General features: G+C 36.2%; 1 protein-coding gene across 1 annotated transcript in view; it reads right to left on the bottom strand.

The window, feature by feature from the left end:
- LCA5 (lebercilin LCA5) overlaps positions 1–14,301 on the bottom strand; it is a 62,104-nt gene that overhangs the window by 43,577 nt on the left and 4,226 nt on the right. Inside the window, exon 2 of the mRNA XM_065889152.1 lies at positions 13,607–14,136. Coding sequence (XP_065745224.1) covers positions 13,607–14,136 — 530 coding nt within the window. The remainder of the gene's footprint in view (positions 1–13,606; positions 14,137–14,301) is intronic.

The raw sequence follows: 14,301 nt of genomic DNA, 5'->3' as shown, positions 1-14,301 counted from the left end.
CAAGAAAGATCTCAATAAACAACATAACTCCATGGCTAAAATAACTAGAAAAAGAAAAAACTGAGCCCAAAGTTAGCAGAAGAAAGGAAATAATAAAGATTAGAGCAGAAATAAATGCAGTAGAGAACAGGAAAACAATAGAAAAGATTAACCAAACTAAGAGTTCGTTCTTTGAAAAGATAAAATTGATAAACCTTTAGCTAGACTAACCAAGGAAAAGAGAGAATCCAAATCAACAAAACTGTATGAAAAAAGGAGACATTACAACTGATATCACAGACATACAAAGACTCCTAAGAGGCTACTACGAACAACTATATATCAACAAACTGGACAACCTAGAAAATGTACCAATTCTTAGAAACATACAAACTACCAAGCCTGCTAGTTCTATTTTTAGAGAAACCTCCATACCGTTTTCCACAGTGGCTACCCCAATTTACACTCCCACCAGCAGTGTATGAGTATTCTTTTTTCTCCACATCCTTGCCAACATTTGTAATTTGTGTTATTTTTGATGACAGCCATTCTGACAGGTGTGAGGTGATATCTCATTGTGGTTTCAATTTGCATTTCTCTAATGATTAGTGATGTGAGCATCTTTTCATGTGCCTGTTGGCCATCTGTATTTCTTCTTTGGAAAAATGTCTATTCAGTTCTTCTGCTCATTTTTTAATCAGGTTGCTTTTTTTTCATGTTGAGTTCTGTGAGCTGTTTCCATAGATTGGATATTAACTAACCCCTTATTGGTCATATCATTTGCAAAAACTTTCTCCCATTCAGTATGCTGTCTTTTCATTTTGTAGATGGTTTCCTTTGCTGTGCAAAAGCTTTAAATTTATTTAGGTCCCATTTGCTTATTTTTGCTTTTATTTCCTTTGCTTTAGGAGACAGATCCAATATTGCTACAAGTTATGTCAAAGAATGTTCTGCCTGTGTTTTCCTCTAGGAGTTTTATAGTATCCAGTCTTACATTTAGGTCTTTAATCCACTTTGAGTTTTTTTAATCAATATATAGTGTTAGAGAATGTTCTGATTTCATACTTTTACATGTAGCTGTTCAGTTTTCCAAGCAACACTTACTGAAGAGACTGTCTTTTCTCCATTGTATATTTTGCCTCCTTTGTCACAGATTGACCATAGTCTGTAGGTTTATTTCTGGGCTCTCTATTCTGTCCCATTGATCTATGTGTCTGTTTTTGTGCCAGTACCATACTGTTTTGATTACTGTAGCTTCGTAGTATAGTCTGAAGTCTAAACTACCATATGACTACCATATGACCCAGCAATTCCACTCCTGGGTATATATCCGAAAAAAACAAAAACACTAATTCAAAAAGATACATGCACCCCAATGTTCATAGCAGTATTTACAACTGCCAAGATATGGAAGCAACCTAAGTGTCCATCAACAGATGAATATATATATACCACATCTTCTTCACACACACAATGGAATACTACTCAGACATAAAAAAGAATGAAATTTTGCCATTTGAAGCAACATGGATAGACTTTGAGGGCATTATGATAAGTGAAGTAAGTCAGACAAAGACAAATACTGTATGGTATCACTTATATGTGGGATCTAAAAAACACAACAAACTAGTGAATATAACAAAAAAAAAACACGCAGATTCACAGATATAGAGAACTAGCGGTTACCAGTGGGAAGAGAGAAGGGAGAGGGGCATTATGAGGGTAGGAGATTAAGAGATACAACCTATTAGGAATAAAATAAGCTACAAGGATATACTGTACTACATGGGGAATATAGCCAATATTTTATAATAACTATAAATGGAAATTAACCTTTAAAAATTTTGAATCACTCTATTGTACACCTGTAACTTATACTGTACAGCAACTATACTCCACTTATAAAAAACAAAGACAAGGGGCTTCCCTGGTGGTACAGTGGTTGAGAGTCCGCCTGCCGATGCAGGGGACACGGGTTCGTGCTCCGGTCTGGGAAGATCCCACATGCCGCGGAGCGGCTGGGTCCGTGAGCCATGGCCGCTAAGCCTGCGAGTCCGGAGCCTGTGCGCCGCAACGGGAGAGGCCACAGCAGTGACAGGCCCGCGTACCGCAAAAAAACAAAAACAAAACTACCAAGACTGACTGAAGAAGAAACAAGTCTGAATAGACCGATTACTAGTAAGGAGATTGAATCAGTAACCAAACTTCCAATGAAGAAAAGCACACGACCCAGATGGCTTCACCAGTGAAGTCTGCCAAACATCAAACTCTTTCAAAAAATCAAAGCAGAGGGAACACTCCCAAGCTCATTTTACAAGGCCAGCATCACCCTAATACTAAAGACAGAAAAGAATAGTACCAGAAAATAAAACTACAGATCAATATCCCTGGTGAAACACAGATGCAACAATTCTCAATGACATACTAGCAGACCAAAATCAGCCCCATATTAAAAGGAACATTCACCATGATTAGGTGAGATTTATAGCTGGGATGCAAAGATGGTTCAATACATGCCAATCAATAAATGATATACCACATTAATCGAAGGAAAGAAAAAAATCATATGCTCATCTCAATAGATGCAAAAAAAGGAGTTGAGAAAATTCAACATTTGTTCTTGATAAAAACTCTTAACAAATTAGAAGAATTATTCCTCAACATAATAAAGGCCATGTATGACAAGCCCACTACTAACATGATACTCAATGGTGAAAGCTTGAAACTTTTTCTCTAAGATCAGGAATAAGACAAGGATGCTCACTCTCGCCACTCCTATTCAATATAGTACTGGAAGTCCTGGCCGGAGCAATCAGGCAAGAAAAAAATAAAAGGCATCCGAAGGCTTCCCTGGCGGCACAGTGGTTGAGAATCTGCCTGCTAATGCAGGGGACACAGGTTCGAGCCCTGGTCTGGGAGGATCCCACATGCCGTGGAGCAACTAGGCCCATGAGCCACAACTACTGAGCCTGCGCGTCTGGAGCCTGTGCTCCGCAACAAGAGAGGCCGCGACAGTGAGAGGCCCGCACACCGAGATGAAGAGTGGCTCCCACTTGCCACAACTAGAGATAGCCCTCGCACAGAAACAAAGACCCAACACAGCAAAAATACATTAATTAATAAACTCCTACCCACATCTTCTTAAAAAAAAATTTCTAATTTCCAAATTAGAAAGGAAGAAGTAAAACTGTCTCTATTTGCTGATGACATGATTTTATATATAGAAAATCCTAAAGACTTTAGCCAAAAAACCGTTAGATCTATTCATTGAATTCAGCAAAGTTACAGGATACAAAATTAACATACAAAAAATCAGTAGCATTTCTATACACTAACAAATTAGCTGAAAAAGAAAGAAAATAATCCCATTTACAATAGCATCAAAACAATAAAATACTTAGGAATAAACTTAACCAAAGAAGTGAAACATCTCTTCTCCGAAAGCTAAAAGATACTGATAAAGAAATCAAAGAAGATATAAGTAAATGGAAAGGTATCCAGTGTTCATGGAATGGATGAATTAATATGTTAAAATTGTCCACACTTACCCAAAGCCATCTACTGATTCAATGCAATGCCTATCAAGATTCCAGTGGCATTTTTCTTTTTTACAGAAGCAGAAAAAATAATCCTAAAATTTATAATGAATGGCAAAAGACCCCAAAAAGCCGAAGCAATCCTCAAGAAGAAGAACAAAAAGGAGGAGGCATCACACACATCCTGACTTCCCGCTAATACTATAAAGCTACAGTAATTAAAACAGTACAGTAGTGACATAAAAACAAAGAGATCAATGGAACAGTACTGACAGCCCAGAAGTAAACCCAAGCACACACAGTCAAAACTAATATTTGACAAGGGAGTCAAGAATACTCAGTGGAGAAAAGACAGTCTCTCCAACAAATGGCGCTGAGATAATTGGATATTCACATATAAAAGAAAGAAGCTAGACCCCTATATTACACCACTCACAAAAATTAACTTGAAATGGATTAAAGACTTAAATATAAGACCCAAAACCATGAAACCCCTAGAAGAAAACATTGAAAATAAGCTCCTTAATACAGGTGTTGGCAATAATTCTTTGGATATGACACCTAAAGCACAGCAACAAAGTAAAAAAATAAACAAGTGACACTACATCAAACTAAAAAGCTTCTGCACAGCAAAGGAAACAACCAAGTGAAAAGTCAACCTACAGAATGGGAAAAAAACATATGTAATAAGAGATAATATCCAAAATATATAAAGAACTCATTCAACTCAATAGCAAAAAACACAAATAATCCAATTAAAAAAATAGGCAAAAGACATTAATATACTTTTTTCCAAAGAAGATATATGAAAGGCAAACAGGTACATGAAAATACTCAACATCACTAGTCATTAGAGAAATGCAAATCAAAACCACAACGAGTTATCACCTCACACCTGTTAGAATGACCATCATCAAAAATTGAGACAACAAATGTCAGTGAGGATGTGGAGAAAAGCGAACCCCTGTGTACTGTTAGTAGGACTGTAAACTAGTACAGCCACTATGGGAAACAGTATGGAGGATCCTCAAAAAATTAAAAATAGAGCTACTATATGATACAGCAATTCTATTTCTAGGAATACATCCTAAGGAAGTGAAAACACTATCTCAACAAGATATCTGCACCCCATGTTTGTAGCGGCATATATTTACAACACCCAAGACACGAAAACAACCTTAGTATCCACTGATGTCCATTATTCATCAATGGATAAAGAAGTTGTGGGGTGTGTGTATGTGTGTGTATAAATGATCCTAAAAACAACAAAAACAACAAACAAACTCATAGAAAAAGAGATCGGATTTGTGGTTACCAGAAGTGGAGGTGGGGCGGGGGGCAGTGGCAGAACTGGATGAAGGCAGTCAAAAGGTACAAACTTCCAGTTACAAAGTAAGTACTAGGCATACGATGCATGTATAGGATGATGACTATAGGTAACACTGCTGTAGAATATACATGAAAGTTGTTTAAGAGAGCAAACCTAAAGGGTACTCATTACCAAAAGCAAAACAAACAAAAAAACCATTTTTGCTTTTTATTGTATCTATGAGATGATGGAGGCTAACTAAACTTGTTGCAATAATCATTTCACAATATATGTAAGTCAAACTATTTTGCTGTACACATTAAATGTATACAGTAATATATGTCAATTATATCTCAATAAAACCTGAAAAATAAAAATGAGGCCGATTTAATATATGTGTATGTGAGTGTACACACATATATATATATATTACATATACATCCACAATGATATGTAAAGAACACCAAAATATACTTTCAGTGAAAAAAACACATATTAAGCAATGTGTATGGTACCCTTTCATTTGTAGTTAGTAAAAAAACGGACATACACATATACATGTATGAATTTGTGCATGTAAAGACGATTTCTTAACAGTGATTACTTCTTGAGAAGAGGCCTACAAAGGATAGCATAGAGGGATACTGATGTTTCACTGTATACCTCTCTGTATTATTTGAATTTTTAGGCCCTTTTTTTCTATTACTTTTTCGATAGAAGGTTTTTACTGTAAATATTAACACAAAATTGCTGTAATTGTTCTACCTAAATGGTTAGTTTCTAAGGACCCTACCAAATTTATTCTCTGCAATGGTTTTAAACTTTACCCTTCAATCACAGATCTCATAATTTCATTGTAAATCTTCTTCCACCAAAAATGACAAAAATTTTGTAAATAATATAATAAAATCTAGCCAATTAAGGATCTCAATGAGTGCTATTTTATTTCACAATCAGTTCCTCTTTTCAACATTAGAAATCTTTCATTTCTCCAACTTCAATAATAAGCCCAATGACTTAATTTTTTTTTAATAAATATGGTTTACCATGCTAAAAATACTTTTGACACATGAAAGGTTTAAAAACATGATTTAGACTCTGATTCAGATTTCAGAACTGAGAGGGGCCTCAGAATCATTTAATTCTGCAAACAAAGCAACCAAAATCTGGGCATGAAGAGGGATGCACAATGTCAGAATAGGGCAAAAACCGAGCTGAGCTCCTGGTCTGACCTCCATTACTCTGTCCTAATTAGCTTTTTTTTTTTTTTAAGAAACAAAGCAGGTAGGTGAGGCAAAGGCAGGCCTTCTGGATTTGGGTTTCTGGAGGGTGAAAGGGCAAAAAAAACATTTAGAGCAGAGACCTAGCCACTGGAGTAAGGTATGGCAGGGAAAGATACAGGAAAAGGAATCTACCTAGCCAACACTACACAGCTCAATTCTCATTCTGAATCAACTAGAAAGGGTAAGGGAAGACAAAGCTGAATCAATTCTTACTTTTGAAAATGATTTACAGTGGAGGACAATATTATTTTTTTATCGACAAGAAACAAATACCTACTTGAGGGCAGCTCTAGGGCCAAGGGAATTTGAATGCCAATCTGTTACAAGAAAAACCTTCAAAAGAAAAAGAAGTCTATTCAAACTTCATTTTAGAGCTCTATGATATTCAGGCTACTCAAATCATTCCCCAAAATCTTCAGAAATTTCTAAAAAGGGAGAGAAAGCCTTGTTAACAGTTTCATTATATTTTTCTGACAAGGTAATTCACTCTGTGCCAATTTAATGTTAAAATAGAGTTGGATTTTTTTTTTTTTTTTTTTTTTTTTTTTTGCGGTACGCGGGCCTCTCACTGTTGTGGCCTCTCCCGTTGCGGAGTACAGGCTCCGGACGCGCAGGCTCAGCGGCCATGGCTCACGGGCCCAGCCGCTCCGCGGCATGTGGATCTTCCCGGACCGGGGCACGAACTCGTGTCCCCTGCATCAGCAGGCGGACTCTCAACCACTGTGCCACCAGGGAAGCCCTAGAGTTGGATTTTTTAATGCATTAAAATGTGTGCCCTACAGCTTACTGGAGTATTTTAATAATTATGTGCATGCTATTACATTTATGATCTTTTCATAAAACTTAGTAGATAACTTCCCATTTAGTGATTAAGGATTCTTATGATAGTTAGCAATTCATGATATTTGCTTCATGACAGACTGTTGATCATATCTCTGACTAATCTGCTACTGCATCCTGAGATCGGGAATGCAACCCCAGCTGTAAGGCTTTCTTATGAGGGACAGGACAGAATCGGTGCCTTTACCTTCAGCCCCTACTGGAGGACAGTTCCAGGCCCGGTAAACAATGGTGCAGTTTGGCAGTCATTAATAGAAACTGCAAACTGGGGGAATCGCTAATGAAGTTGCTAACAAAGAACCACTGATATTCAATCAGTGATTCTCGAAGAGTGGTGCAGGGACCCCTAAAGGTCTCTGAGACACTTTCGGGAGTTTGCAAGGTCAGAACTACTTTATAATACAATATTATTTGCTATTTTCACTCACTGTCATGAGTGTACGATGGAGCTTTCCAAAGGCTATATAACATGTGATATTATATAACGAAACATGTCAATATTTGGAAAGTGTGCCTAATGCAATGAACGAACATTTTCCAAATAACGAACATTTTCCAAATGACTAATCCATGATATTACAAAATCATTCATGGGTAAACATTCATTCAAAGGAGAAGACTGATGGATTTTAAGGTGACAGAGTACAAAAAATTCTTTGACATGGTTTTAGATTCCACATTGCAACAAACCTTTGAGAACACCACTTACTAAGTTTTGATGTAGTATCAAAGAATATCCAGTTATCTGAAGAGCTTTTAAATATTCCTCCATTTTCTAACTCCTACAGACATCTGTGTGAGGCTGAATTTTCTTTTATCAACCGTAACAACATATTGCCACAGATTGAATGCAGAAGCAGCTATGAGGACCCAGCTGTCCTCTATTAAGTATGACACTGAAGAAATTTGCAAATATATATCAATAAAATGATGCCACTCTTGTCCCAATTTATTTTGGGTTTAGAAAATAGGTATTTCACATTAAAAGATTTCATGATACCATTTAGTGAGTTATTGTTTATTTTAAATAAAGAAATATTTTTGAATGTTCTCAATTTTAATTTCTAATATGGTAAATATCAATAGGTATAGCCATATAAACAAAAGCTCCTGTGGTAATGGTGGGGGGGAATCTGCAATAATTTTTAAGAGTATAAAAGGGTCTTCAGACCAAAAAATTTGAGAATCACTGCATTATATAACTAAAAATATTTTACTGCTGCAGATGTTAACACTTTAACAGTTTTTTGTAGCTTTTTTACAATTTGCTGCAGTTTTATTTAAATATTAATATATATAGCTATTAATATTAAAATAAACATATTTAACTGGGGCTGCTACTTTGATAGGACCCTATTCAATAAACTTATTGAAGTAAAAGCCTAAATGAAGGTATAAAGCCAACCCTAAATAAAGAAATAAACATGTAGTCTGATTTAGCTGTCTGTACCTTTGTACAGAGCTCAACAAATTTAACCCTATCAAGCAGCTCTCCATTCCTGGTATAAGGCCCAGGATCCGGCAGACCACGGGGCACAAGGCTGGTGAAAAACAACTGCTATGGGTGATTGATTGTCCCTACTCGTATTTTAAAAGGTTGTTTGTCTAACCATGTGTCCACTTCTAAACCACAGTACTCTTAAATTACTCAGACTATGCATTCTGTCACTTCCATCAACTAACAAAATAAACTTGTATCCAACTTACAGAGGATGAAGAGGGAAGTTTTTCACAGCTCAACTATTTACAGGTAACCTTGAAGAATGCTTCCCCGCTGCCCCTCGCCCCCCCGCCCCCCAGGAAGAAAATGTAACACAAGGGGAATAAGAATTGTGGCCTGAAATCCTTTCTGGGATAAGGCAATCTATAAACAAATAAACAAAGTTGCCTGTCACAAACTCCAGCTTAAGGACATATTCCTAAAATAAACAAACAACACCGTACAGATAGTCATCCTTAGTAAAGAACAGCACAAAACTTAAAGACAGCACTACTAGGATTTTACTGCAATTTCAAGGGACACTCGGGACTTTCTCAGGTTTTAGTTAATTTGCAAAATGAAACACCACAATTGAGCTCCTAGATTCCTCCCTTACCCTTAAAGTCAATGGCACCGAGTATAAAAAAAAAGATTAACTTAGTGTTAAATAAAATTTGAAAAACTGAATGAGGCATGAAAACAAAAGCTAACAAAAGCTAAATTTCACACTAAATTAAGACACTCAATAGTAAATATTTCGAATTCTGGATTGATTACTGAGATTATGAAAGATAATTTTCTTTCAAAATGAAAACTTTAGGAAGTATCAAAACTTTAGGAAGTATGAAAAGGTAAGCTAAAAAGCAGAGAATAATTACCCTCAGGTGGGTTGCAGAGGCTCCTCCATTCATAAGAGAGCTAGTTTGATATGACAGCTGACTTGAGATTGATTTGAGAGTAGGTTCATAATAACGTATTAAATGTTGATTCCAATATAATTTACAACAGAAATGAAGCAGTTTAGATCTCCCAAACAAACGTTGAGGCTTGGAGCTAATAAACTTAACATTCCTGAAACTTGACAGTAAACTTCTAAAGCTAAGCCATTCCTTTATGTGCATTAAATAGTCATAACCCCTTGTGAAAATGATTTTTGCAATAAAAATGAGCTTTGAAATTTGAAAATAAAAGTTCAAAAATAATTTTCTCATCCAGAAAAAACTGAGACTATTTACAGTTGCTTCAAACAAAATGAAATATTTAGGTATAAATCTAACAAAACCTGTTTCAATCTGAATCCAGAAAATTAAAAAATGATGATGAAAGTAATCAAAAATGGAGAAATATACTGTGTTCAAGAATTGGAAGATTCGGGGCTTCCCTGGTGGACCAGTGGGTAAGACTCCATGCTCCCAATTCAGGGGGCCCAGGTTCGATCCCTGGTCGGGGAACTAGATCCCGCATACATGCTGCAACTAAGAGTTCACATGCCACAACTAAGAGTTTGCATGGCGCAACTAAGAGTTTGTGTGCCACAACTAAGGGTCTGCATGCCGCAACTAAGAGTCCACATGCTGCAGCTAAAAGATCCCATGTGCCGTAACTAAGACCCAGTGCAGCCAAAATAAAAAAATAAATAAATATATTTTAAAAATTGGAAGATTCAACATAATAAGGATGTCAATTCTCCACAAATTGATCCATGTTTAATGCAATCTTATCAAAATCTCACGAAGGTGTTGGTAGACAGAGACAAGTTTATTCTAAAGTTCATTTGGAAAGGCAGAGGACCTAGAGTAGCTAAAATAGGTAAAATTTTAAAAACAAAGCATAACATGAGATGAATCCCTCTACCATAATCATATATATATGGTTTACTATGTAGCCTGTAATGAGAGTGTGGTATCGTCAGAGGGACAGACACATATATCAGTAGAATAAAGAATCCAGAAATAGACCCACAAAAATATGCCCAACTGATTTTTGACAAAGGTGCCAGATTCAGTGGAGGAAGAACAGCCTTTTCAACAAATGGTACTAGAGCAACTGGGCACTAAAAGGTGGGGGAAAAAAAAAATGAACCTCGACCTAAACTTCACAACTTATACAAAAATTAACTCAAAATGAATCATGGACTTTAAAACATAAAACCATCAAGCTTTTGGATAAAAACACAGTACAAAATCTTTGGAGCTACAGACAAAGGGTGCCAGGGATAGCAAAAAATTCTTAACTTGACACTAAAAAGCACAATCCATGAAAGAAAAATCTGATAAACTGGACCACATCAAAATTTAAAACCTTTCTTCTGAAAGACCCTGTGAAGAGGATGAAAAGACAAGCTACAAACTGGGAGAAAATATTTGCAAACCACGTATCTGACAAAGAACCTGCATTTAGTATATATATAAAGAACTATCAAAATTCAACAGTAAAAGCTAAAACAATCCAATGAGAAATATAGGCAAAAAACAAACAAAATGAATAGGATCTTCTGATGGCAAATAAGCATATAAAAAGATGTTCAACATCATTAGCCATTAGGAATAATGCAAGTTAAAACCAAGAGATAGTGCTAAAAACCTGTAAGAATGGGTAAAATTTTAAAAAGTGATAACACCAAATGCTGGCAAGGATGTGGAGAAAGTGGATCACTTATACATTGCTGGTAAAAATGTAAAATGGTACTGTTGCTCTACAAAAGAGAAAGGCGGTTTCTTACAAAACGTGTGCTTATCGTACAATCCATCAAGTATACTTTCATGCATATATTCCAGAGAAATAAAAATTTATGTTCACACAAAAATCTGTACATGAATGGTCATAACAGCTTTAATAGGTAATAGCTAAAAACTGCAAACAATCCAAATGCCCTTCAACGGGATATACCATAACACTCTGTTGTATATCCATGCCATGGAATACTACCTGGGAATAAAAAAAGGAACAAGCTATTGATATATGCAACAACTTGGATGGAGCTCAAGGGAAAAAATGAAATCTGCCAACCGCAACAGGTTAAATACTGTATGATTCCAGTATTTATATTACATTCTTAAAATGATGAAATTATAGAAACAGTGAACAGATCAGTGGATGCCACAGATCAGAGAGCAGGGGAAGGCAGGAAGGTAACTGTGCCTATAAGTTGGTAACACAAGTTCCCTGTGATAGAACTGTTCTGCATCTTGACCACGGTGATGGTCACATGAATCTACACATGTGATAAAACTGCATAGAACTAAATACACACACACACACACACACAAAAACACAAGTCCAGGTAAAACTGGTGAAATCTGAATAAGGTTGATGAGTTGTATCAATGTATTACTACCAATTTCCTAACTGCAATATTATATTCTAAGTATGCTATATGTTACCACTGGGGAAACTGGATGAAGGATCTATGCGATCTCTCTACATAATGTTGTTAAAACTTCATGTCAACCTACAATTAACCAAAAATAAAGTTTTTTTAAATTTCTTAACTCCACTAAGAAAAAAAAGTAAGAATTGAGGACACTATACAGTTAACAAGTATTTCAAAGACTTATCATCACAGATGACTGATTTTCAGCTCTCAAGTGGGTAGCCACATAATTCAACTCCATCTACAACTCAGAAACCACAGACTTATTCCATTTTTCCTCTCTTCCTTCTTTCTCTTCCCTCCTCTACCACTCCATCAACCCCCTTCATAACTGGCTATAAGAGAGAACTGCAGTATGTGTGTGTGTGTGTGTGTGTGTGTGTGTGTGTGTGTGTGCGCGCGCGCGTGTGTACTGCAACTCCGTGTTCTCTCTAGTTTTATATAAACACGCACAGAGGTGTGGGTTGTTTTCAACCATACTTATTAATTAGCATTCTGTGCTCTTGGTTCCTAATTTTAAAATCCATTATGTGGCACATTTTATACTTCCCTTTAAAAAGAATTAAAATGTCAGCTATTTGTTTATGACAATAGTTGCTTCCATCCCTACCCCCACCCCACTACATAGGTAAATGGTCCTTAAAAAAAAGTTTTCGTATGTTGCTCTGAAGTTCGAGTTGATCACTGGTGGAACCTATACAATAAGATATCTTCTGTACACTGAAACAGGAGTTAATGATCGCTAATTTTGGAGAATAAGCTAGGCACTTTTTCTGGTCACTGATATACACTCCATTTAATAAGCCACTGTCTCTGGGCATGGCATTGGTAGATTGAGCCTGGCATACTACACAGAGTAAGAAGTACTAGTATCATACCATGTACTAAAAACATCTAATTAACACACTGCAGAAAGCTAATTTATTTATAGTTCTGACTTGCCCTTGCTCAGAGACCTCTGACAGCAGGCATTATTCTCATACTTTTTCCCTACCTTTGCTTTCTAAACTACTTTGTCAATTCTAAGTAATTCTAAGCCCTGACTCAGGGCTTCTGTTTGATACACACAGACACACACACACACACACACACACACACACACACACAGAGCACCACATTTCAGTGGATGTTTAACTCCGTGGATCTTAGTCACTTGCGGAAAATATACTATTTGATTTGAGATATGTGTGTGTGTGTGTGTGTGTGTATCTCATAGGTAGCATCTAATATAAGTTTTCCATATAACAGTCATGGGGTAGTACTCTTTTCCTCTCTAATTATAAGAAAAAAATATTTTTATAAGATCTGCTGTATTCTCAGACTATTAACATCATTCCACCCACCTCTCACATCAGTTTTTATTTGGGGGAGTAGAGGCACACCCTGTTCCAAAATATATCTTTCACAAATGTTCAAAGAAATAAAAACAGAAAGTATTATTCATGTGGCATTTCTTACACAATGGCCCCAAAATGTCAGTTTTCTACACTATAGCTCTTATAGTATCATTTTCAATTTCAGAGAAACAATCACATAATCAAATAGTGTATTTCCCCCAAATGGCCAAGATCCATGGAATTAAATATCCATTAACATGTGGCCCATTAATGTATACAATCTTTTACATCTTGCTCTTAAAGATAAAATCTTAAGTTCTTCCTAATCTCTTACTCAGAAAGATAATACCAAAAGAAGTTTTCATTTCCAAGCAATGCAGAACTGCAATAAGCAGTCTTAAAAGAGCACATTAAATGCCCAATGAAGAATAACACAAAACAGCACAATTAGAAACTGTAGAAATTTTACCTTAATTCTTCTCTCGGTGTCATCTAATTTTAACTCTGCTGAAACGAGTTTCTTTGCTAAATCATCTCGTTCAGGTAGCTGTCTAGCTTCAGAGATCTTTTTCAGTTTCTGTAAGGAAAGTTTTGTCCTAAATAGTTCACCTTCTGTATCTTTCACCCTTTTCTCAGTTGCCCGTTCTTTCTCTTGAGATTTTCTTAAGCGTTCTTTGAGTGCTGTAATCTCATTGTTATGACGAGCAATAAGTTGTGAGATTTCATTTTCTGTATCTTCAAACTTATTCAGGGCTTTCTCCTGCCGATACTGAAGCCTTTTCAAAGCCTTATTTTCTTTTAGCAGCTCAGCCAACTTGACCTGGAGTTCAGTTACTTCATTCTGCAATTCATTGATTTTTAGCAGTCTTGCAGAAAGAACCCGTTTTGTAACAAGATCAGTATCTTTCCGAAGTGGCTCCCTATTGAGGCCCTGGGAGTGAAATCCCACTGGGACTCCCCTTCTGTTTGGTGGACCCTTAGGGCTTGGTTTCCTAGGGACTAAAAAAGAAACAGTAATAATGTAAAGTGAAAGCTGTACCAGATGTAGTATTATTTACTCATCCTAACACAAGTGGATCCACAACATTCTTTGTTTCCTTAAAAAATGATTTTACAATATTTAATTAAATATCAGGTTTTACCTAGAGCTCTTAATCTAATGGT

Source organism: Phocoena phocoena, chromosome 12 (assembly GCF_963924675.1).
Source record: "Phocoena phocoena chromosome 12, mPhoPho1.1, whole genome shotgun sequence".
Lineage (NCBI taxonomy): Eukaryota > Metazoa > Chordata > Mammalia > Artiodactyla > Phocoenidae > Phocoena > Phocoena phocoena.
This window is presented reverse-complemented; position numbering and strand designations above follow the sequence as displayed.